The sequence below is a fragment of the Corythoichthys intestinalis genome, chromosome 14 (genome assembly GCF_030265065.1).
Source record: "Corythoichthys intestinalis isolate RoL2023-P3 chromosome 14, ASM3026506v1, whole genome shotgun sequence".
NCBI lineage: Eukaryota > Metazoa > Chordata > Actinopteri > Syngnathiformes > Syngnathidae > Corythoichthys > Corythoichthys intestinalis.
In genome coordinates this window covers 17,046,074-17,070,404 of record NC_080408.1, presented here as the reverse complement: position 1 = coordinate 17,070,404, position 24,331 = coordinate 17,046,074, and the positions used below count along the sequence as shown (strand labels likewise).

The following is a 24,331-nucleotide window of genomic DNA, read 5'->3' as shown; positions in this document are numbered from 1 at the left end:
TACTGGTAGGAGCATATCAGAAACTTTTTGGGCTATAAAGTATTAGCCTGGCTCTGCCAGACTATTCTCCCTGTATTTTTCAAACACTGATAGTATAGTCTGGAAACCATCCCATTAACGGCCTTTTCGAGCAGGTACAAAATCAATCGACAAATCAGATTCGTTTATTTGCGTGACGTGTTCTTCACGAGCAACGTCACTCTTGCGCGTCGAAAGTCGTCTCTTCAGCAGCACAGATGGTGAACGGCAGAGCCGAGAATATGTTCCAATCCACGGTAAAATCAGTTTTAAATGACCAAAAACACATCGACACGAGTCATTGACAACAGTCTGTCTCGCGCTAGCCATGTCGAATAAATTCCGCTCTCTTCGTATGTTTACTTCCGCGCACAAGTCCATCGTCCTGCGGTCGCCATTTTACTAACGTCACGTCTGCCCGTCGCTGATTGGTCCACTCCGCTGTCTGTTTGCTGTGGCTTGCTCCGCCCTGGAAATTGTTTCCGTGGGAATGGTGGCCAGACTCAATAGCTGGAACAGCGTTGAGTCTGGTGTACCAGGCTAATAAAGTATAGCGATATATTACCTTTTTGATATATTGTCACACCTCTATACTGTATATTTAAATCCATTTTCTAAAAGGAGAGAAGTTCACTCAATAGATCAAATTCTGCAAATTACTGCGGGTACATTTTGCACAAAATTCCTCTAAATTCTAATAAGGCTGCGCTTTGTATTATGCAAAGCCTCACAGTGGATAGAGTTTTGTACCATATTCTACTAAAATCTCACGGATGGTTAACATCTCTGAACAAAATTCTTAACAGGGAAGGCTTATGTGGGTTATTAGACCTTATCTCCCTCGCCCCCTCTGTTGTGTCCATTCTAGCGTGATTGACAGAGCTCGATCTGCAGCAGCAGGATTAAACCTATCAATCACATAAGGCTTGGAGACAAAAAAAGAAAGGGAGAAAGAGGGGAGGGAAAAAAATCAAGGCAGTAAATTCAATTGAGAGCACACGGAGAAGATTGAGGTGAAGAAATATAGGAGGCCATTACTAGACGACTATAGGGGCTGTAAGGAAAGTGAGGCCTTGCAGCATGAGACGACTCCATAAATTCATATCAAATGACTGCAGGAGTCAAACATCAGTGAGGCTACTGTAAACCCGCCCGCCGCTTGCCTTTGTGATCCTTTAAAGGGCCATTATGCTCAGTCAAGGACGGCCCCCGTTTTACAGAAAAGTCCTCCAGATAACCAATCACCATTTAAAAAAAAAAAAGAAAGTAAAATAGGGGTGGAGGACTGTTTTAGAAGAACCCAAGAGTGTGTTTATGCACATTTTGCTTCCTGTTTATCGCCTGTTGACTTTGTGTGAAGGTCATTTCTGCTTAGCATGGCTCAATTTAAAGAGCACCCTAGTAACATAAAATATACACATACAGTGGGGCAAATAAGTATTTCATCAACCACTAATTGTGCAAGTTCTCCCACTTGAAAATATTAGAGAGGCCTGTGATCGTCAACGTGGGTAAACCTCAACCATGAGAGACAGAATGTGGAGAAAAAAAAAACAGAAAATCACAATGTTTGATTTTTAAAGAATTTATTTGCAAATCATGGTGGAAAATAAGTATTTGGTCAATACCAACAGTTCATCTCAGTACTTTGTTATGTCCACTTTGTTGGCAATAATGGAGGCCAAACGTTTTCTGTAACTCTTCACAAGCGTTTCACACACTGTTGCTGGTATTTTGGCCCATTCTTTCATGCAGATCTCCTCTAGAGCAGTAATGTTTTGGCGCTGTCGTTGGGCAGCACGGACTTTCAACTCCCTGCACAAATTTTCTATGGGGTTGAGATCTGGAGACTGGCTAGGCCAATCCAGGACCTCTAAATGCTTCTTACGAAGCCACTCCTCTGTTGCCCTGCTTGTGTGTTTGGGATCATTGTCATGCTGAAAGACCCAGCAACATCTCATCTTCAATGCCCTTACTGATGGAAGGAGATTTTCACTCAAAATATCTCGATACATGGCCCCATTTATTCTTTCCTTTACACAGATCAGTCGTCCTGGTCCCTTTTCAGAAAAACAGCCCCAAAGCATGATGTTTCCACCCCCATGCTTCACAGTGGGTATGGTGTTCTTCGGATGTAATTCAGAATTCTTTCTCCTCCAAACACGAGAACCTGTGTTTCTACCAAAAAGTTCTATTTCGGTTTCATCTGACCATAACACATTCCCCCAGTCCTCTTCTGGATCATCCAAATGCTCTCTAGTGAACCACAGACGGGCCTGGACGTGTACTGGCTTCAGAAGGGGGACACGTTTGGCAGTGCAGGATTTGAGTCCCTGGCGGCGTATTGTGTTACTGATAGTAACCTTTGTTACTGTGGTCCCAGCTCTCTGTAGGTCATTCACTTGGTACGCCTGTGTGGTTCTGGGATTTTTGCTCACCGTTCTTATCCTTTTGACGCCACGGGGTGAGGAGGGAGTTGAAAGTCTGTGTTGCCCAACGACAGCCCCAAAACATCACTGCTCTCGAGGAGATCTGCGTGGAGGAATAGGCCAAAATACCAGCAACATTGTGTGAAAAGCTTGTGAAGAGTTACAGAAAACGTTTGGCCTCCGTTATTGCCAACAAAGGGTATATAACAAAGTATTGAGATGAACTTTTGGTATTGACCAAATACTTATTTTCCACCATGATTTGCAAAGAAATTCTTTAAAAATCAAACAATGTGATTTTCTGGGTTTTTTTCCCACATTCTGTCTCTCATGGTTGAGGTTTACACATGGTGACAATTACAGGCCTCTCTAATATTTTCAAGTGGGAGAACTTGTACAATTAGTGGCTGACTAAATACTTATTTGCCCCACTGTAAATATTCAGGTTAGAGGTACATTTATTAAATATTGAGATTGTTTCAGAGGACTGCAAGATTTAATGCATGGAGACGCCAGTTATATTTTTTGGGAGCCCTCGGGGACTTAAACTTTAGTACCGAGCCCAGCAGAACAATAGCGAACAACAATAAATAGGAAACCATGTTTTCATTCATACGCTTGTAGTTGTGATATTTTGAGCAAACCAGGTTCATCATGACCTGCATTTGTGCATATTCGCTTTAATGTTATGTTGAAGTTGGTCTTTGGCTGGGAGTTTGTGGTTGACCATTCAAACGGATGACACTTAGGCTATGTCTACACTAGAACTCATGAGTGTTTAATCCACATGTTGGCTACACTAACCTACCGCTTCTCCAGTGACCCCCCCCCCCCCCCCCCCCCCATTTTTTCTTTTAAGTCCGGCTTGTTGAAAATGAGCGTTTTTTTGTTTGTTTGTTTGTTTGTTTCCCATCATTCTTCAGGGGGATTCTAAATCAGGCTGCTTACGACAGGTATACTTTTCGCCATGATCGTCATCCATTGACTACAGTACGCCCGCCAGTGTCATGCCAATGTAGTTACCCCCGTCAAAAACTGTATCCCTGTCCTGCAGTGATTTGCTTGATTTCCGTGTTTTGGTGATGTAGTTATCTATGAGGTTTTAAAACATGGCCCATCCATCAAAAAAAAAAAAAAATCTTTCATATAACGCAGCATACGTACTGAACGTAAAAAAAGGCAATGTTTTACTGTTTTACTCGTTGAATGACCTATAACTGTTATTACTGTAATTCAAGTCCTGGATTGAGTTTCTCCAGTTTAATAAACGTCGATGTCCAAAATATATAACTGTGGTTCTTTTCTGGCTTCAATTACCGTATTTTTCAGACAATGAGTTGCACTTGAGTATAAGTCGCACCAGCCATAAAATGCCCAACGAGGAGGAAAAAAAAAAACATAAGTCGCACCGGAGTATAGGTCGCATTTTTGTGGGAAATTTACTTGATAAAATCCAACACATAGAAGAGATATGTCATCTTGAAAGGCAATTCAAAATTAAAAATACAACAGAGAACAACATGCTGAATAATAGTACAGTATGATAATGTTACAGGATGCATAAACTACGAAATGCGAACGTGGAACGGTATTCGCTCCCGCAGCCAGGGGATACAATTTTTGATGGGGGTAACAACATTGGCAAGGCACCAGTGGTCGCTCAACAAAGGGTACATAACAAAGTACTGAGATGAACTTTAGGTAATGACCAAATATTTATTTTCCACCATGATTTGTAAATAAATTATTTAAAAATAAAACAATGTGATTTTCTGTTGTTTTTTCCACATTCTGTCTCTCACGGTTGAGGTTTACCCATGTTGACAATTACAGGCCTCTCTAATCTTTTCAAGTAGGAGAACTTGCACGATTGGTGGTTGACTAAATACCTATTTGTCCTACTGTACATCAGGATCGGTTTGAAATTGGTATCAGATTTGTGGAGTTGGACAATATCGGGATATCGGTTAAAAAGGCATTACCAGACAACTCAAATAAAAATACTTTCTGCGTGGTTTGCACTTGATTGTATAGATTGCACTCACGCTTTATGGTCAGCTCCCCGTAGTTAGACACGCCGACCCCTTTGTCCGAGTGAACGATGCACCGGTACCGGCCAGAGTCACCTTTGGTGGTGTTTTCCACGTCAAAGGTACCAATGAAGCGGCGGTTGTTCCAAGGTTTAGTGGCCTTCATCGGGGCTTCACGTCCACCCATTCCCTGTTTGAACACACATACAAACAAATGGTTTTACCTAGTGGGCTGTGGAATCTCGAATTTTGTTTATTTGCCTCAGTCCCCATTGTGAGTGATAGATTAATCACACTGCAACGCACTGAGAGGCAGCAGCTTCTCCCCAGCTGTCACCCCGCATAGCGGGCAGATGGGGGGGGGGGGGGGGGGGGGGGGGGGGATTTGTTCATTAGAAACGTTTCTTCACCACTGTCATCAAGCGGGGATTTGGCCTAATGTTTGTTTTGCAGCTCTAGCGCTAATGAGAACGCATTTGTGAAAATGATGAAGTACCTGGCAGGGGAACTTTACACCCGCTGATCACGCGAGTGACGGCAAATGTTAGCATCACTGGCCGAAAAGTCTCTGGCTGCCAGATGCACTACCTTTGTCGCTCGGATCAAGGTCGACCACAGACTGCTGTGTGACGGATATAGAAGGCACTCTCCACAGAGCTGATGTCCATGTGGGTTAAGAGCATACGGCAGTGAGCTGACACCTGTAATCCCCTTCCTGCCAGCCAGCAGGTTACACCCAGGATGCACTGAAGCTATGTGTGAATGTCACAGCTTGAACATTGGACTATCACTCAAATTTCAAGATGGAAAAAAGGGATCTCTGGGGCTGCGTTGCAATTTAATTCATAGGAACAAAGAGCAAGTCAAATCCACAATGGAGCCAGAATGTGACTAAATTAAGACCAGGGCTATGTGTGACTGATGAAAGGTCAGATAAAGTACCGTACTGGCCCGAATATAAGACGGCTCTGATTATAAGACGACCCCCTCTTTTTCAAGACTCAAGTTTGAAAAAAAGACTTTTTGAACACCAAATTTTTATACAGAAAGTAATTACAGTACATCTGAATGATTATAACACTATATTTGAGAGAAAAAGCATGTTATTTTGCCTCATTCAAATCTTAATATCCGAACATTTAAAGATGTAAACTAAAGTGCAATCACATTCTTAAATGAATAGCTTCTGGTTTTTGAAATGTAAAAATACCAATATTTTGTGATAAAACAACAAAATTATAATAACTGCATTAACCATCAAAGTGAAGTCTGTCGCTGTAGTCTTGAAACAAATCTGAAAATGGAAAAACATTGCAATAAAACAATGCAAACTGGTTCAACTTGAGAGTAGCCGAGATCTGTCACGACAGAACATCGCTACAATGATAGCTGCCGCCATCTAGCATCGTGAATGGGTATAATGTCTAGACCGTGAATATAACATGACCCCCTCTTTTTCAGTTTTATTTCAATGCAAAAAACACCGTCTTATACTTGGGCCAATACGGTACCTTGACAATGTGAGACCAGATAAAGTCCAAGACGAAGGTATTGTGAAAACCGGTAAAAACCAAAACATTGCCAGACTGAATAAAGACAAAGACTATGAAAGAATGAATGAATGAGACGAGGTAATGTACGACAAAGGAAAATGAAAAGAAAAACTTAAAGAGCAGCTGAAGAGCTTTTCGGATTTTGGTGTCATTTTACAAATATAAACTTTGGACAAGTTAGTCAAAACAACGATATCATTTTTAATGCGTAAATGCGGGGATTATTTGCGTTTTTTTTTTTTTTTTTAGGTTTTGTGCACTCTGTTAATAGTCTGTTTCCAAACCCGGAAGTGTGACCTAAATTCCTGAACGCAACAGAACACAAACCCACAGCAAGTGTAAAAGCAGCAATGATATCAGTGATATTTCCACCGAAAGTAACCATTCAGGATCGCTCTTTCGTAACGCTAACGATGGCAAAGGCTCCCAGGAAAGATTATCTACAATTAATCCCACATGTTTGAACCTGAGGCGTCAGATGACAACGATTTACTCGGCACAGCAGACGTTGGCGATTATGCTGGTTGGTAGCTCGACACTTCACGAAAGAGTTGTAGGCATCTAGTATCGTGATTTCTCTCTCCTCAGTCCTTGTGTGATATATCAGTAATTGCAGAAACAGATAAGTAGTTATATAGATTTAGTAATGAATGTATCAAATAGACATGAATAGACAACCTGTCAGCTGTCTTATGACAGGCAGGCAGGCAACAACAACAACAAAAACTGGTCACCATCAAGTAATAAACGTATCAAATTATCAGTAAAGGTCTACTTGCGTTGGATCCTCCTAGGCTTTCAAAGCTGTCATCTGTGAGGTCTCCCTGATTGCAGACTGTAGGCCAGACTGAGGAACAACGACAGCACAATCAGCAGACTTCATAAGCCTGCTCGTCGTTGCCGCTTTTCGCCAGACCAACACTTTCGGAATCCCCGTCAGTCACGTCCAGCATTCAGGTATTTCTCATTTTGTATCACACCTGGCTAATTTGACTTCTTGTTCCATCCCAGGATTCCCCATGCCTGATCCCCAGCTGTACTGTAACCCGATTCACCGCCCGTCAGCTTTTGCCCGCAACAACCCGGCGTGCTCAGCTCCGAGCCTCGTGCACACTTAAACAAATGTTTCATACTAGCACAACACATTCTCTTTGTATGTTTTGGGGTCGGTCATCGTCGCTGAAATGTTGAAAGCAAAGACGCGATCGAGGAGCCCGGGAGAAGTTCTTCCGCTTGACTCGCAAAAGATGTCCAAATCTTTGCAGAAGAAGGTTTTTTTCTTTTTGTCCTGTGCCTTCGTGTGAGAAATTCATCACTGCACATCGAGATGACATGACGAATCTCGCGAGTGAAACCCAGAATTTGTTTGCATTATATGGCAAGGATAGCATGGTGCCAGGGCCGGCCCAGCCTATACACAGACCATGCAGCTGCTTAGGGCCCCTGACCACTAGGGGGCCCCAATCTGGCAATTGTTTGATTTATATTCTATTTTGTTTACTACAGTTTTCTTTATTTGACTTTTGTGAGTTTTGATACTTGATTACAAGCTTAAAAAAATAAAAGTTCTTCCTTAACTTCTTTCCTCTTTTAGAAAAAAGTTTGGCGCTATCTACTGTAAGTACTGACAATCATTTGGGGTGAGAAGTTTAGAGTATGCAGCGCAACAAAATCTGATTAATATACAAAATATGGACGTATGGGCTGGATTGCATGTATGGGTTTCACAGTACACTGTGACAAAATGGTGGGCCAAAAATATGGGCCCCTTTGCATTGCTTAGGGCCCCCAAATGGCCTGGGCCGGCCCTGCATGGTGCTATACAGTCCCTGACAAAAGTCTTGTCGCTTATCCATTTTGTAGAAACAATTGCTAATAACCTGACTTTTAATTATTCAATTGGTTCCAGAAATGGCTCATATGAAAGCTAAGAACCTCCCAAATGATGATGAATGTACAAAAATATATATTTGTTTCACTGAAAAAAAGGATTCATCATTTAATGAAGACATAAAGGTCAAATTTAGGCAAGACAAACGTTTTGTCGCCTACAGAAATTAGTGTGAAAATTGAACAAAAAATGTATTTCAAATACAAAAATGTGTTACACAGCATAAGCGAATTAAGTATTGGTGCTGTGAGATCCAAATTTAATATTTTGTATGACTTCCATGGGCTTGGAGAACTGCATCCATGTGGTTCGGCAAGGATTCATACAATTTATTGTTGAAGTCATCGGGAACATCAGAGAAAGCAGTCTTGCATGCCTCCCAGAGTTCATCAATATTCTTGGGTTTCGTCTTCCATGCTTCCTCTTTCATCCTACCCCAGAGATTCTCAATGATGTTCATGTCTGGTGACTAAGCTGGCCAGTCCTGGAGGATCTTGATCTTCTTTGCCTTGAGGAACTTTGAGGTAGAGATTAAAGTATGCGATGGAGCACCATCCTGCTGCAGAATTTTTCCCTTTTTGAGTTTGAATTTTTAAGATTTGTTGATATTTCAGACTATTTATGTAGCCTTCCACCCTGCAGATCTCTCAGGGTGCAGACATTTTAAAAAATGTGTGGCATTTGCCAAGGCCCACAGCCTGTCAAAAGTATGGACGCTGGAAAAGTGGCAAAAGGTGGATTTTTCAGATGAATCTTCCATTGAATTACACCACAGTCGCCGCAAATATTGCAGAAGACCTACTGGAGCCCACATGGATCCGAGATTCACTCAGAAAACAGTGGGGTGTGCAAGAGAGTTTACATTTTTTGTTCAATTTCCACACTACTTTCTGAAGGCGACAAAACCTTTGTCTTGCCAAAATTTGACCTTTATGTCTTGATTATATGATAAATCTTTTTTCAGTGAAACAAATGTTTTTGCACATTCAACATCATTTGGGAGGGTTCATATGAGCCATTTCTGAAACCAATTGAATAATTAAAAGTCAGGTTATTAGTAATTGTTTCTACAAAATGGATAAGCGACAAGAATTTGGCAGGGACTGTACTTTCAAATTGGAGTGCAGGTCTTAAGGAATTGACGTCATCAGGTAGCGGCCGGCAGAGAGGCGCATCCCTCGTTGCTTAAGTGTTACTATGGCAGTGACTAGAAAACTACGCGGTCAAATCAAAGAACTTTTTGGTAATATGAGTTTTGAGACAGCGAATGATTCATTCAGGCCAATTTAACCGAGTAAAATGCTCATCCGAAAAGCTCTTCAGCTGCCGTTTAAGCAACGTGAGTTTGAATTAAGAATCAAGCCAATGTAAAACCAGGTGAAACTCATGGCAAAGGAACACAAAAATAAGATTAAAGCAAAGTGGAACTGAGAAAAGTCCAGATATTATACGAAAAAGCACAGTGAAAACTCAGGTCAAGGCAATGTGATACAGAGTAAGGAGCAACACGAGTAAGACTGAACAAATTGAGACGGCTTAAAGACCAAGAGAAGGACAGTTCGGATAAAAACTAGGGCTGTCAAAATTAACGCGTTAACGTGCGGTAATTAATTTTTTCAATTAATCACGTTAAAATATTTAACGCAATTAACGCATGCGCAGAACGACCCACTCAAGCATTGCCACGAACAGACTACAATGACGCCGTTTGAAGTATATTGAGAGCTAAGGGCAGAGACAAGCAAGTGGAGTGGACGCAGGTGTTACCGGCACCCACCAAGGGGGCCGCTCTTATTTTCAATGTGACCGGCATTGTCAGATTGAGCAGTGAGGAAGAAAGTGGTCGAGCGAGAGAGTAGAGAAAGTGCGCAGTTAGCGCAGACCCGAGAGCTGCGTTCCCCATATGCTTTTATTTTGTTAATAAAAGTATTCACAAAAAGCCCTCTAACGCCTCTCAGTATTTATATGTTCGCGGCCGACTTCCTCAGGAGGTAATCAGACGAACCGAGCCATCTGACGACAATGAGCCACCATGATTCACCGGTCCAATGGGGTCCATAGCACTACCAATTTCCTAGCAGGATGAGTTGGTAACGCAGACATTTATTTGAGCCACGCTATTTAATGGGTTACGCAGTTGCATCTCTTCCACAATTGTTGTTACTATTGTGGCACGCAAACGGTGGAAGTATAACTAGAGATGAACTTTTACTTAACACAATGTATTGTTGTCAACGCAGAGAAGATATATCCTTTGCAGCAACCGCTGTGACTCATGGTTGTTCATATTCCCATCATGCATTTGGGCAGTTAAGAACATTTAAATTGCTACAGTATCATTTAGTGAAAGCACAACAAAAATAATATTCCTATCTCTCAAAAATAAAATAATGTTCAAAAAGAAAAGCGCTCAATGCAAAGAGATCTGGCATTCCCAATCAAAATAGCTATGCAAAATAATACGCTATTCAAACATTAAAGAGCATATGACACGAGAAAAAAAGTCTTCAATGGCATTATTATGTGAATTAGAATCATATTTTGAGACGATTCGACTATATACAACAATTTAGCAAAGCACAGATGACGAGAAATTAGTCTTTTAATCTGCCGGTTAGCCACGCCTACCATTATAGTACTTTAGCGTCCCCAACAGGTGGATGACGTCAGCGGTAGACTGGGCTCATCGGTTTTACTATTCAGCCCATTGAGGGGGAATTATTCAGAACGAGGAAAACGCAACGAAGAGAGCTGCAAAATGTCATTGTTTCAGTCTCTCTATTCCAATATTTTTACAGGATATTCTTTTTATCCAAGTATTTTTCCCCAATAGCTATAGAAATGGCTTGAGAAGGACCAGTCAGCCCGTCGAGGGGGAACTATTCACAACGAGGAAAACGCGACGAAGAGAGCGGCAAAATGTCATTGTTTCTGTCTCTTTACTTCAATATTTTTACAGGATATTCTTTTTATCCAAGTATTTTCCCCAATAGCTATATAAATGGCTTGAGAAAGACCAGTCAGCCCGTCGAGGGGGAACTATTCACACTGAGGAAAACGCGACGAAGAGAGCGGCAAAATGTCATTGTTTCTGTCTCTTTACTTCAATATTTTTACAGGATATTCTTTTTATCCAAGTATTTTCCCCAATTGCTAAATAAATGGCATGGTCATGACAAATAACAGTCTTGTGCTGAATGGAATATGAAATAATAAAAATGCATTTATTCAGGACGACATTGCAAAATTACTCCATAATGGTCAAAACTGTCGACTTCACCTTTACTGTCGCACCTCCCGAACGATATTTTATGACACCTAAATCGGACATATGTCATTTCCCTTCCCCGGCTTCGGAGAATGTAAACAAACCAGAAGGCGTGACAGCTAGCCGACATGCTAACCCGAACCGAGTGATGTTTCAAAGTCTTCGAAGCGGATAATCACACATAACTATCCTGGATTATTTGACATGACGACCCGGTTGTCGATTGTCTTCGCGGATCGGCAAACCGCCCGGCGGAGAGCAATTTACAGTTCGTTCCCCGGAGGAGGGTGGCTGGAGTTGTTGTGCAGCTAACGTGCTGCTGCTAATGAGCATTAGGAGAGCTTTTTACATGCCTATCAATGATCAAACGTAAGTAGTCCTTCATTTAAAGGAAGTTTGTAGTGTTTACTTTGTAATCGCTGTATTCGTATTTGACATAATATAAAACAAGATGTTTACTCACGTCCTCGTAAGTCCAATGGTCCCACAGTAAATATCCACGGTGAATGGGAACCTTTTGAAACTCCAAAAAGGCGCATACGCCTCTCCCTCATACAGAATGATTTTTCTGCAGCCGTTTGGCTGGCGTGATGCAAAAAATAAACGTATTAATCCGCAAAATCAGCTGAATCCTTCGTCCACATACACAACAGTACACTGTCGCGTGAAGAGGACATCTTCTACCGTACACGTCACAGCGCCCTCCTCCTCAATGCAAGACCGAAGCCGGAAGTCACTCATTTTCATGGCGCGGGATTCAAAAAACTAAATAAAAATAGCGAACGCTTCCACACACATCCAAGCGGTCCATATCATTCAGGGGCATAAAATACCGCGTGTATTATGAAATAAACATGCTTTTTCGTGTCACAGGCACTTTAGGTTTAGCTAAAAAAATACAATAGATGGCAATATTTAGTCACAATATACAAACTATCAAAATTACTATAACTTGTACTCACATTTATCTTTCATGAATTAAAAGTCTATCCGTGGATCCCTTTCACAGAAAGAATGTTAATGTTAATGCCGTCTTGTGGATTTATTGTTATAATAAACAAACACAGTACTTATGTACAGTATGTTGAATGTATATATCCGTCTTATCTTTCCATTCCAACAATAATTTACAGAAAAATATGGCATATTTTAGAGATGGTTTGAATTGCGATTAATTACGATTAATTTTTAAGCTGTAATTAACTCGATTAAAAATTGTAATCGTTTGACAGCCCTAATAAAAACCTAAACAAAGGGAGACTGGCAAAACCAAGGCCAAGAAAATGAGAGCATGTTAAGCTTGAGACCAGGGAGGTAGTGAGGTGAACCATCTACCTTGTGCAGGAAAAAGCCTCACCTGAAGCCAGAGGTGAAAATTGTCTCGCTTGCGTCCATTGACAGTGCAGTGAAAAGATGCAGTCTGTCCAGCGTTGACCTCAACTCCCTTTATCGTCAGGAAGTGTGGAGTGTTCACTGAGGGGAAAAAAATACAAAAGAAATATGTTTATCAGGCCGATACATTGAATTCGTCAGGGATCCAGACTGCCACTGAATAGGAGCATATTGCCTGTATTTACTTTTATCTACTTTACACTACTACTGTACCCGATCTGCGTTGTTTGAAAATGATTTTTTAAAAATTCTTGAGTATTTTTGTAGATTAACTTCTGCTTCACATATTTAGTCATGTTGTTGGCAATGCTGTACAAATTAACACTTTTGAGATAGTGTTTATAATAATATAGCAAAAAAGAGTGGAAATGGGCTATTTACTCCCCAAATGAATTTACATTGTACACCCCTAAGTTTTTGGTTAGGGGCTACTAGGGATTGGAATTAATACGATTTTTACGATTCCCATTCCATTATCGATATTGCTTAACGATTCGATTCTTTATCGATTCTAATTTCGGGAAAAAGAAGAACAAAACATTTTGATTAGCATCAAGTTTGTTTAATCAGAAGTCACAACCTTACAAACTCACAACGAGGTCAAAAGAGGCCCAAAGCCTCAATGTTAACTGTGGCAAGTAGTGGCAAATGCACAAGAATGTGTAACATTTTACTGAAACATTTTTCTAATAGAAATAAAAAATATTGGTATATTTTGGCATATAGGTCGTTGTTCTGCCTTTGGCAATGTCCCCAAACTTTTTCCTGTGAGGGCCAAATAACTTTTCCCTTCTCTGATGAGAGGCCGGGGTCAGTTTGTAACAGAAAAAGTGTGACGATTGCAGGAGTGCGTAAATGTAAAAAAAATATTCTTTTTCAGAAAGCCACAATCAAATAACCCTCTGTAGATTCTTCACGGAACAAAAGTAAATAAAATAAAAATAATAATATAATAATAATAAATAATAATAGCACTATTAATTAAATAGATAATAACCAAATAGCCCTCTCTGAGTTATTTACTGAAAAAGGCCAGGAAGTAAATAACACTTCTGAGGGAGAAAAAAACAAAAAAAAATTCAAAATGCTCTCTGGAATTGTTCAGGGGGCCGGACCAAATATGGAGCCGCGGGCCGTAGTTTGGGGACCCTTTATTTTATTTACCAATATATTGAAATGCATGCCTTTTAGTTTTTATGGCGCTTTCACGCTCAAGTGGTGGCGCCCTTGCACTTCCTCACGCAAAGAAGAGCGCGCTCACGTGAAGAAGAGCGCGTTTACGCGCGAAGAAGAAGAAATGCCGCATCCAAGCGAGTGAGCGAGTTAGTGAGAAAGGGAAACACTGCCACGAGCCTACGTTCTTTGTTAATGTTTGTAAAACATCTACAGAGCCAACGCCTGTATGTATCATCTTCTGTGTTGTTGTTGTGTGTTTCCACTCGCGATCGGACACTTAAATCCAGTTGTGTAGTGGTTTAAACGATGTGCTAATGCTAGCGACTGTGTTAGCAGCTAATCATCGCTGATTTACGTTGATGCAAACCTGTTTGTTATTGGGGACGAAATTGATTTGTTTCATTTCTATTTTTAGTTTCAAGTGATGGTTGAATAAAGTCAGCAAATTATTATACCAACGTCTTCTGTATCGTCATTTCGGAGTTTAGCTAGCTGTATAGGCAGGACTGAGCCTTAGCGTCTCGGTGAGGACAGTGCAGTCTATTCCCTCCCGATGCAGAAATCTCCACCTTGCAATGATTGCAAGTCGTTTTGTTGTAATTTTTCCTCATGAAGTGAAGACACACTTTCGAGCGTTCGAACCTACGTGCTGTCATTGTTATGTTTACGGCGGCAATGCTCGTGCTAAACTATCGTAACCTTTCATTGTGCAGCCAAACTTTGAAGCGAGTGGTTCTTGGTGCCATGCTAGTTTGATGCGTCTGGACAACAAGACACGTCACGACGCAATATGCGTCTTTAGGGATCGTTAAGGCTTTTCCATTGTGATGTCGAGGCCTCGAAACACTCGGAACCGGTTCCGAATTGGAATTGGATTTCGATTCCCATCCCTAGGGGCTACTGTGCTCCCAGTCTAACTCTAATTCAAGGCAATATGTAGTATAATATAAAAATAAATTTCACACATATATGTGTGCTGGGAAGTTACAACCCTCATGGTGTGGCTTGCTTGTAAACGTTAATCGAGCAGAAATAGTGCTGTATTGATGCCTAGCTTTCCTTTAGTATATGCTACTTCACGATGCCTCAGGCCCAAATCGCTTTGTGTGGAAAGCTGCGGTTACCTAAATCTCCAGAACAAGACACGAGAGGCCATTCTGCTGCTAATTGCACTGTCGATTATGTATACGGCGGTAATGATAGCACACATACCAAAGCATTTTTCATGCGTTTTTATGGCTTAGTGCTTTATATGGGTGGAAAGGCTAAGTTTGTCATTTAAAGGTAAGAATGAGGATCAGGATTCCCTGTAGATATAAAGGTATAAAAATATGATTAGAGATTGTGTTAGCTGTGGTCACGTCAGTTAGGTTAGTGTTTTGGTGGAAGGGCTAAACTTGGGCACGCCAACAAAGACATTTTCTCATTTCTCATGATCATTAATACACTGAATGTTCAGATGAAAAAAAATATCAGGAACCAATAAGGGTAGTTGTATATACCGTAATTTCCCGAGCACCCGTGTAAAACGCGCACCCCAAATTTACTTGTAAAATCTAGGGGAAATTATTGTACCCGTGTATAACGTGGAACCCTAATTTTAGCACTAATAAATAGAAGAATACAAGAAAACAGAGCTCGTGTACAGATACAGAAATTTTACTAGGGTTGTTCCGATCATGTATTTTTGCTCCCGATCCCATCCCGATCGTTTTAGTTTGAGTATCTGCCGATCCCGATATTTCCCGATCCGATTGCTTTTTTTTTTTTTTTTTTTTCTCCCGATTCAGTTCCAATCATTCCCGATAATTTTTCCCGATCATATACATTTTGGCAATGCATTAAGAAAAAAATGAATAAAACTCGGACAAATATATACATTCAACATACAGTACATAAGTACTGTATTTGTTTATTATGGCAATAAATCCTCAAGATGGCATTTATATTAACATTAACAGAGGGATCCACGAATAGAAAGACTTGTAATTCTTAAAGGATAAATGTGACTTTGTATATTGTGACTAAATATTGCCATCTAGTGTATTTGTTGAGCTTTCAGTAAATGATACTGCAGCCATTTAACATATGCCCAAATGCATGATGGGAAGTGCACCCATGACTGTGCGTAGGGGCACCAATTGATATATCTTCTCTGCGTTGGGGAAGAACATAGGGTGTTAAGAAAATGATCAACTACTACCTTTCTATCCCACATTGCCTCCCACGTTATTTTTAATTGCTGAGAGAGGTATTGTAAGGCTTTAGCCACATATAAAATGGCTCCAAAGGCTGTCAAAATTCTCTCTACTCATTATACGCTGCCTTTTAGCGCTATCTATAGGTAAAACGGCATCTTTATAGATTGAACGCGACAATGCGTGAGTGGGTTGTGCAGCGCATGTGTTAATTATTTAACGTGATTAATTAAAACAAATTCATTACCGCCGTTAACGCAATAAATTTAACAGCCCTACTTTAAGCCAAAACTACTCTGGAAGAGTGTAAGACATTTTGTCTGTAACGTTAAATACAATTAGAAAACGATTTAAATAATATTTAAAAAAAAATATATATATATATATATATATATTTTTTTTTTTTAAAAGTCATGTCCTATATTCTTTTGCCGATTCCGATGCTTTGAAAATGACGTGATCGGACCCAATCCTGATCGATCGGGACATCTTTACATTTTACTGACAATATGCACGATAATAATATGATTTGAAAACTTCTCCAACTTACCAGACTCCAGGAGAAAACAAAACAAATGTGACTTTTCTTTTAAAGGCTGCTGTATAACTTGCTCGTTTCATCATGATTAATAAATGTTTCTTCCATGGATTGATACGGTAAAATAAAAGTGAGTCGGAAATCGGAACGAGCACATCGCTGTTGACTAACAAGATGAACTATTATTTGGGTTTGAGTTTCCCAAGGGACAGATATAACTGACGGGCAAAGGAAGTCTGTGTTGTGTTACGTTTGTTATTGTGCGAGTTGCAATAAACGTTCAATTCAATTCAGACTCAAATGAGTTCAAAAAAGTAAATACTGTGCTTTATGAAGAGTGAAAAAAAGCAGAATTTAACACAGACGAAATCATTCGACCAATCACAATCAGAGTGAAATATTACCGAAACAAAATGGTGACGTCATGTACCGTAATGGTTGGCAACGGATCGCCTCATACGTTTTCTTCATAAACACAACATGGCCGTGTAAAAAAAAAAAAAAAAATCGGACTTTATATACAGTATATATTTGGGCTGTCAAACGATTAAAATTTTTATTCGAGTTAATTACAGCTTAAAAATTAATTAATCATAATTAATCGCAATTCAAACCATCTATAAAATATGCCATATTTTTCTGTAAATTATTGTTGGAATGGAAAGATAAGACACAAGATGGATATATAAATTCAACATACGGTACATAAGTACTGTATTTGTTTATTATAACAATAAATCAACAAGATGGCATTAACATTATTAACGTTCTGTTAAAGCGATCCATGGATAGAAAGACTTATAGTTCTTAAAAGATAAATGTTAGTACAAGTTATACAAATTTTGTATTAAAACCCCTCTTAATGTTTTTGTTTTAATAAAATTTGTAAAATTTTCAATCAAAAAAATGAACTAGTAGCCCGCCATTGTTGATATCAATAATTACACATTGCTCATGGGTGCTGAAGCTCATAAAATCAGTCGCACCCAAGCGCCAGCAGAGGGCGACAAAACTCCAAAAAACATAAGTTAAAAGAGGACATTGCACTGTGCTGTCCTTTTAATCTGTTTGAGCGGACATGTACGTTAATTGCGTCAAATATTTTAACGTGATTAATTTAAAAATTCATTACCGTCCGTTAACGCGATAATTTTGACAGTCCTAATATACATTTCTGTCTCCATCCCTGTACCCGTGTATAATGCGCACCATGATTTTACAAGTTGATTTTGGGAAAAAAAAAAAGTACGCGTTATATTCGGGAAATTACGGTAGTTGCATGAGGAATGCTCAAAATGAAAGTCGAAACATCTAAGGCAAGGTTCAAACTACAGTTCTTAATGCATGAATACCATTTTTTCGTGTTTTTCTCATGACTCGTGTGAGGCATTAACTTGACGGTCTGAACGGGACATGTCGCATAGAAGTGGAGGACCATTTCAAATCCGATCTCGGTCACTCACGTATGTGGTTAAAATTCAATCTGGGTCACATTTTCCCAGAATGTGGCTGCGGTCTGAACTCTCAAGTCTCCCAAATCAGAATCGTTGTTGTTAATCTTACTTTAAAAAAGTAATTAATAACAGTTACAAATTACCGTATTGGCCCGAATATAAGACTGTGTTTTTTGCATTGAAATAAGACTGAAAAAGAGGGGGTCATTTTATATTCGCGGTCTAGACATTATACCCATTCACGACGCTAGATAGCGCCAGATATCATTGAAGCAATGTGCCGTCATGACAGATCTCAGCTACTCTCCCCATTCACGACGTTAGATGGCGCCAGATATCATTGAAGCAATGTTCCGTCATGACATATCTCAGCTACTCTCAAGTTTAACCAGTTTGCATTATTTTATTGCAATGTTTTTCCTTATTCAGATTTGGTTCAAGACTACAGTTACAGTTAGACTTAACTTTAATGGTTAATGCAGTTATTGCAATTTTGTTGTTTTATCACAATAGATTGGTAAATTTACATTTAAAATACCAGAAGCCATTCATTTACGAATGTGATTGCACTTTAGTTTACATTAGGGCTGTACAAATTACCGCGTTAACGGGCGGTAATTTTAAAAATTAATCACGTTAAAATATTTGACGCAATTAACGCACATGCCCCGCTCAAACTGATTAAAATGAGAGTGTCATGTCCATTTGTTACTTGTGTTTTTTGGTGGTGTTTTGCCCTCTGCTGGCGCTTGGGTGCGACTGATTTTAAGGGTTTCAGCACAATCCATGAGCATAGTGTAATTATTGACATCAACAATGGTGAGCTACTAGTTTATTTTTTTGTTTGAAAAGTTTACAAATTTTATTAAAACGAAAACATTAAGAGGGGTTTTAATGTAAAATTTCTATGACTTGTACTAACATTTATCTTTTACGAACTACACGTCTTTCTATCCATGGTTCGCTTTAACAGAATGTTAATGCCATCTTGTTGATTTATTGTTATAATAAACAAATACATACTTATGTACAGTATGTTGTGTATTATCTTTCCATTCAAACAATAATTTATAGAAAAATATGACATATTTTATAGATGTTTGAATTGTGATTAATAACGATTAATTAATTTTTAAGCTGTGACTAACTCGATTAAAAATTTTAATCGTTTGACAGCCCTAGTTTATATATTTAAATGTTCAGATATTAAGATTTGAATGAGGCAAAATAACATGCTTTTTCTCTCAAATATATTGTTAAAATGATTTGTTTCAGATGTACTGTAATTATTTTCTGTATAAAAATTAATTTGGCGTTCAAAAAGTATTTTTTTCAAACTTTCAGTCTTGAAAAAGAGGGTCGTCTTATAATCAGGGCCGTCTTATATTCAGGCCAATACGGTAATTAGATTACTCACTACTGAAAAAAATAACGCTAGTAACGGCGTTATACTCTAACGCCGTTATTAACAACACTGATCGGGAATTCCTGCAGCAATTACGTCAGCAAAGAGCAAGATAGGCAAGGAGGACATCAGCGATGGAGCTGTGCATTAGTGTTAGCGCCTAGCTTGAACTCAGCTTTTAGGAAGGGGGCGGGCTTAACCACAGTCATAAAAAAATACAATGGAAAAAAAAAAGAATAAGCCTCAGAATGCTCGGTTTTCTTTCTGTGCACCAAATGAGCAATATTTCAATATTGCTTACATAGCCGAAAGTCGGAGTAAACTGACTGTCGGTGTGTGCATGCGTTCTATCTAGAGATCGGCATCGATCGGGTCCGATCACGTCATTTTCAAAGTATCGGAATCGGCCAAAAAATATCGGCCATGCCTTTTTTAAAAATATATATATTTTAATTAAATCGTTTTCTAATTGTATATAACGTTACAGACATAATATGTTACACTCATCCAGAGTCTCTAGTTTAGGCTTAAGGGAGGGTTCTCAAAAATATCCCAATAACGGTGGCAAATAATTTATTAGAAAATGTGTTACGTTATAATATTTAACAGTATTAATATATGCGCTGCATGACCCTCTCCCTCATTGTCACGCTCAATCTGTAAAGACGCCGTTTTACCTATATAGAGAGCTAAAAGGCAGTGCAAAATGAGTAGAATTTTGGCAGCTTTTGGAGCCTTTCTTCAATTGGTTAAAACCTTGCAATCCCTCTCCCTATGATTAGAAATATCATGGGAAGCAATGTGGGGTAGCAAGGTGGCAATTCATCTTCGTCTTAACACCATAAATTATTTCCCAAAGCAGAGAAGATATATCCATTGGTAGCACAACGCACAGTCATGGTTTTACTTCCCATCATGGTTTCACTTCCCATCATGCATTGGGGCATGGCTGCAGTATCATTTACTGAAAGCTCAACAAATACACTAGATGGCAATATTTAGTCACAATATACAAAGACAAGTTTTTCTATCCATGGATCCCTCTCACAGAAAGAATGTTAATAATGTAAATGCCATCTTGAGGATTTATTGTCATAATAAACAAATACAGTACTTATGTACTGTATGTTGAATGTATATATTTGTCCGAGTTTTATTCATTTTTTTCTTAATGCATTGCCAAAATGTATATGGGATTGGGAAAAATTATCGGGAATGATTGGAATTGAATGGGGAGCAAAAAAAAAAAAGCAATCGGATCGGGAAATATCGGGATCGGCAGATACTCAAACTAAAACGATCGGGATCGGATTGGGAGCAAAAAAACATGATCGGAACAACCCTAGTTCTATCAATACATATAAACTTTGAATATAAGACTAAACAGGGATTATTTATGTCTGTTATTTGTGTGGTATTTTTGAAAATCAAAATATGATCACCCTAGAGGACGTAGAGCCAGCAAGTGTAGTCATTTGTTTTGATGCTTCTGCGTATGCGGGTCAATTTGCTCAGCGCGTGTTTGACTGTGAATTAGTCTGCATGTGTAATACTTGAACGGGGCTCAATGGAAAAAGGCAGTCTGAACCCAAAAACACCAAAAAAAAGTAGATACGACGAAAAATCGGAATTGTGCATCAAAAAACCTGTGATCTGAACCTAGCCTAAGAGAAGCAGAACAATCCAACTGTGATCGATTGAAATCTCAGGGAATGAAATGACCCAGATGAATTACAAATTCACAGACAACTTATGTGGAACGTTTTTGATGAGTACAGGGAAAAATAGGGCAATCTCGCCGTACGACCTTGATTTGAAACATAACCTAATCTCTAAAGGCTCAGTGAAAAAATGTCTAATTTTATCGCTTTCATCTCAAGACTTCCACTTGTGCAGTTTTCTATATATATATATATATTTTTTTTTTTTGTTACGGTATCATCTGTCAATGGAATCTCCTGCCATCCTACTCACTGCTAAAAAAGACATCTCCCTTCCCTCCACAACGCTTTAATGACAAGGGAGTGTCACAACATAATCGCACCGTTGTCTTGGATTTTCCTAATGGTGGTATAATTAGAAAATAAATGCCCCGGTGGTGTTGCCTATCAGTCAAATAGAGCTGATGGCAACTGAGAGCATCATCGATCCCATCTCGCACGTTCCCCCCTCACATTTAAACATTGATCACGTCGCAAAAGGCATCATCGATCGCCTCAGATGCATTCAGATGCAACACGTATAGCCGTACGAATCTATCGTATTGACACAACATTTGTAGGAATTGGGCCGCTTTCAAATGGTTAGCGAGTCATTAGCATTTAACAATTAGAGCATAATACTTGCAGCAACTGTATGAAGGGCAGCGCAAAGTCTAAATCAATGGATGGAAACCCATGCAAGCTATTGATTTAGACTTGAAGATCAGAGTGTGAAAACCTATTAGTGTGACGCAGGGGTTTTCAAACAGTAGTTCCTTTCACACAGAGTTAGGAATAGAGTGTAAGGTCTAGTGTAGGTAGTTCTGAATAAAATAACTTGTGTGCACTATTTATTTAGATCTAAATCTCAAAAGTGCTGAGAGGAGAGAGGTGATGATGACCTGCTGTATGGACTCTGCACTGAACTGACCGATGAAAGACAAGATTGGGTGTAGACTTGTTCATTTGAAGCATCGGTGGGGAGTCATTCATTGGCAGGAGTGCATGACACTCTTTCCAAGGAGTCTTGTCTTTTTCAATGAACTGCTGTGATGATATTACAGATGGAATAAAGAGCCTCAGATGGGATTGGTTTTTTTGCTCATCGGGCAAGTTTTTCCATGCCTGATCGGGTGTTTAGGTTACAGGAAGTCATCATTATTAATTTTTTTTTTGTTTTTGTTTATCTAAAACATTCCCCCACATCCCAAAAAGATGCATGGTAGGCTGATCGAATACTTTAAATTGTCCCTCGGTATGACTGTGTGCACGAATGGTTTTTGTCTCCTTGTGCCCTGCATTTGGTTGGCAACCGATTCGGAGTGTACCCCACATACTGACCATAGTTAGCTGGATAAGCGGCTCGGAAAATGAATGAATGAATTAATGAATGGTTTTATACATGCATTAGGCTGCTGCATTACACTGGAACAAGGCATACATGAGAAAGTGATTTCCATTCAAAATTGTATTTTTTCACTGATTTACAAAATTCCATCTGCAACTCCATCTAATTTTTATTTTCCCTCATTTCCTCAAATCTAAAAAAAAAAAAAAAAAAAAAAAAAAAAAAAAAAAAACTCAATTTGAACTATTCAAGAACATATGACGTACTTTAAAATTGAAGATTATGTAAACTTTGACTTTTTTTTTTTTTTAAGATTTTAGTAACACACATTGACAAAAAATAAGTAGAAATGACTTATGCGCCGTAAAATAGAATATTTTGAAGACAAAGTAAACACTGACTTTTTTTTTTTTTTTATTAGAAGGAAATAAGTAGCCTTACATAAACGGACAAAAATAAATCCAAAGTGCACATTAACGTGGAAGATGAACCTCCCAGATAAAATAAACCTTGTGAACTCATTCCTTTCTCTTAAAGATCTGATCAGTTTTCCATTGCATTGCCCTTTTAATTCAACAAGCTTGTCTTTTTTTCGTTATTTGTTGTTCCAAAAACATGTGTATTTGAACCAAACAGAGCTAACTATCCATGCTGAACACATGTCAGTATGTCAGGCAAATTGAATGAACAGCAGAGTCCAGGTATTGTTTTTTTTTTTTTTTTTTTTTTGCTGCCTGCATGTGCAGGGCGACGCGACTTGTCAGATACAGAGAGACACAGGCAAGAACTATGTAGAATAGATAAATGAATAATAAATATCAGTGGAAACGGATTACGCTACACAAGCTTTTTATTAGGCTCGTTGTTAATACTTGTGTTTGTGAATCTGATGTTAGTAGATTGTTCTTATTGGAGATTGGCAGGGTTTTATTTAAACATGGGGTTTTGACAGTTGTCGTCATATGTTCGGGATGAAAGCACCGTAAGATGGAACGCCATTCCAGCCACAAATCTCATGCCGGAACACCGTTCCGGCCCACTTTCACCCCTATCTACCTGACTCAAAATTTGATGTCCACAAATGTGAATGCCAGGTCTCAGTTATAGTTATGGTATTTTTACAAACTGAAGGCCGGTCAAATCACCACTCAAGTAGTGGTTGTTGTTCTTCTTCCTTTGGACGCTAGCAATGAAGTCCTACTCCTCCGTCATTTGTCAAACAATCATTTTGAAAATCTATAACATTGTAGCATGGGCCAGTATCTATCGCACCTTAGAGCCCGATTATTATTTTTTTTGTATCAAGGCTAATTAATTTATTGCAAACACATTGTTGATGTAAGTTGGGAGTTAGCCAGTAGGAGGCTTGCATGCGCTTCGTTACAGACTTCAGCCTATAGTGTTCTGGAGCACACTCATGCTTGTTTTTTTTTTTGTTTTGTTTTGTTTTTTTGGATTAATCATTTAGGTATCTTAAAATATCATTTGTATATTTTTTATGAATAAATAATTTCATAATAATTTAAAAAGAGATACACTCTGGTTATGGCACCCAAAACCCTGAGGTTTTTTGTTGTTGTTGTTGTTTTAATTCATACTATCGTATTGGCCCGCATATAAGACAGTGTTTTTTGCATTGAAATAAGACAGAAAAAGAGGGGGTCGTTTTATATTCGCGGTCTAAACATTATACCCATTTACGACGCTAGATGGCGCCAGATATCATTTAAGCGACGTTCGGTCATGACAAATCTCAGCTACTCTCCCCATTCACGATGCTAGATGGCGCCAGATATCACTGAAGCGATGTTTTGTCATGATAGATCTCAGCTACTCTCAAGTCTAACCAGTTTGCATTATTTTATTGCAATGTTTTTCCTTATTCAGATTGGTTTCAAGCCTACAGTTACAGTTAGACTTCACTTTGATGG

The 24,331-nt window shown here is 39.0% G+C and overlaps 1 protein-coding gene across 8 annotated transcripts in view; it reads right to left on the bottom strand.

The window, feature by feature from the left end:
* LOC130929769 (receptor-type tyrosine-protein phosphatase mu-like) overlaps positions 1 to 24,331 on the bottom strand; it is a 468,571-nt gene that overhangs the window by 300,592 nt on the left and 143,648 nt on the right. For all 8 annotated transcript variants that reach the window (XM_057857249.1, XM_057857247.1, XM_057857248.1 and 5 more), the window contains exons 5-6: positions 12,547 to 12,662; positions 4,493 to 4,667 (exon numbers count right to left, since the gene is read on the bottom strand). In XM_057857249.1, the coding sequence (XP_057713232.1) occupies positions 4,493 to 4,667; positions 12,547 to 12,662 (291 nt within the window). The remainder of the gene's footprint in view (positions 1 to 4,492; positions 4,668 to 12,546; positions 12,663 to 24,331) is intronic.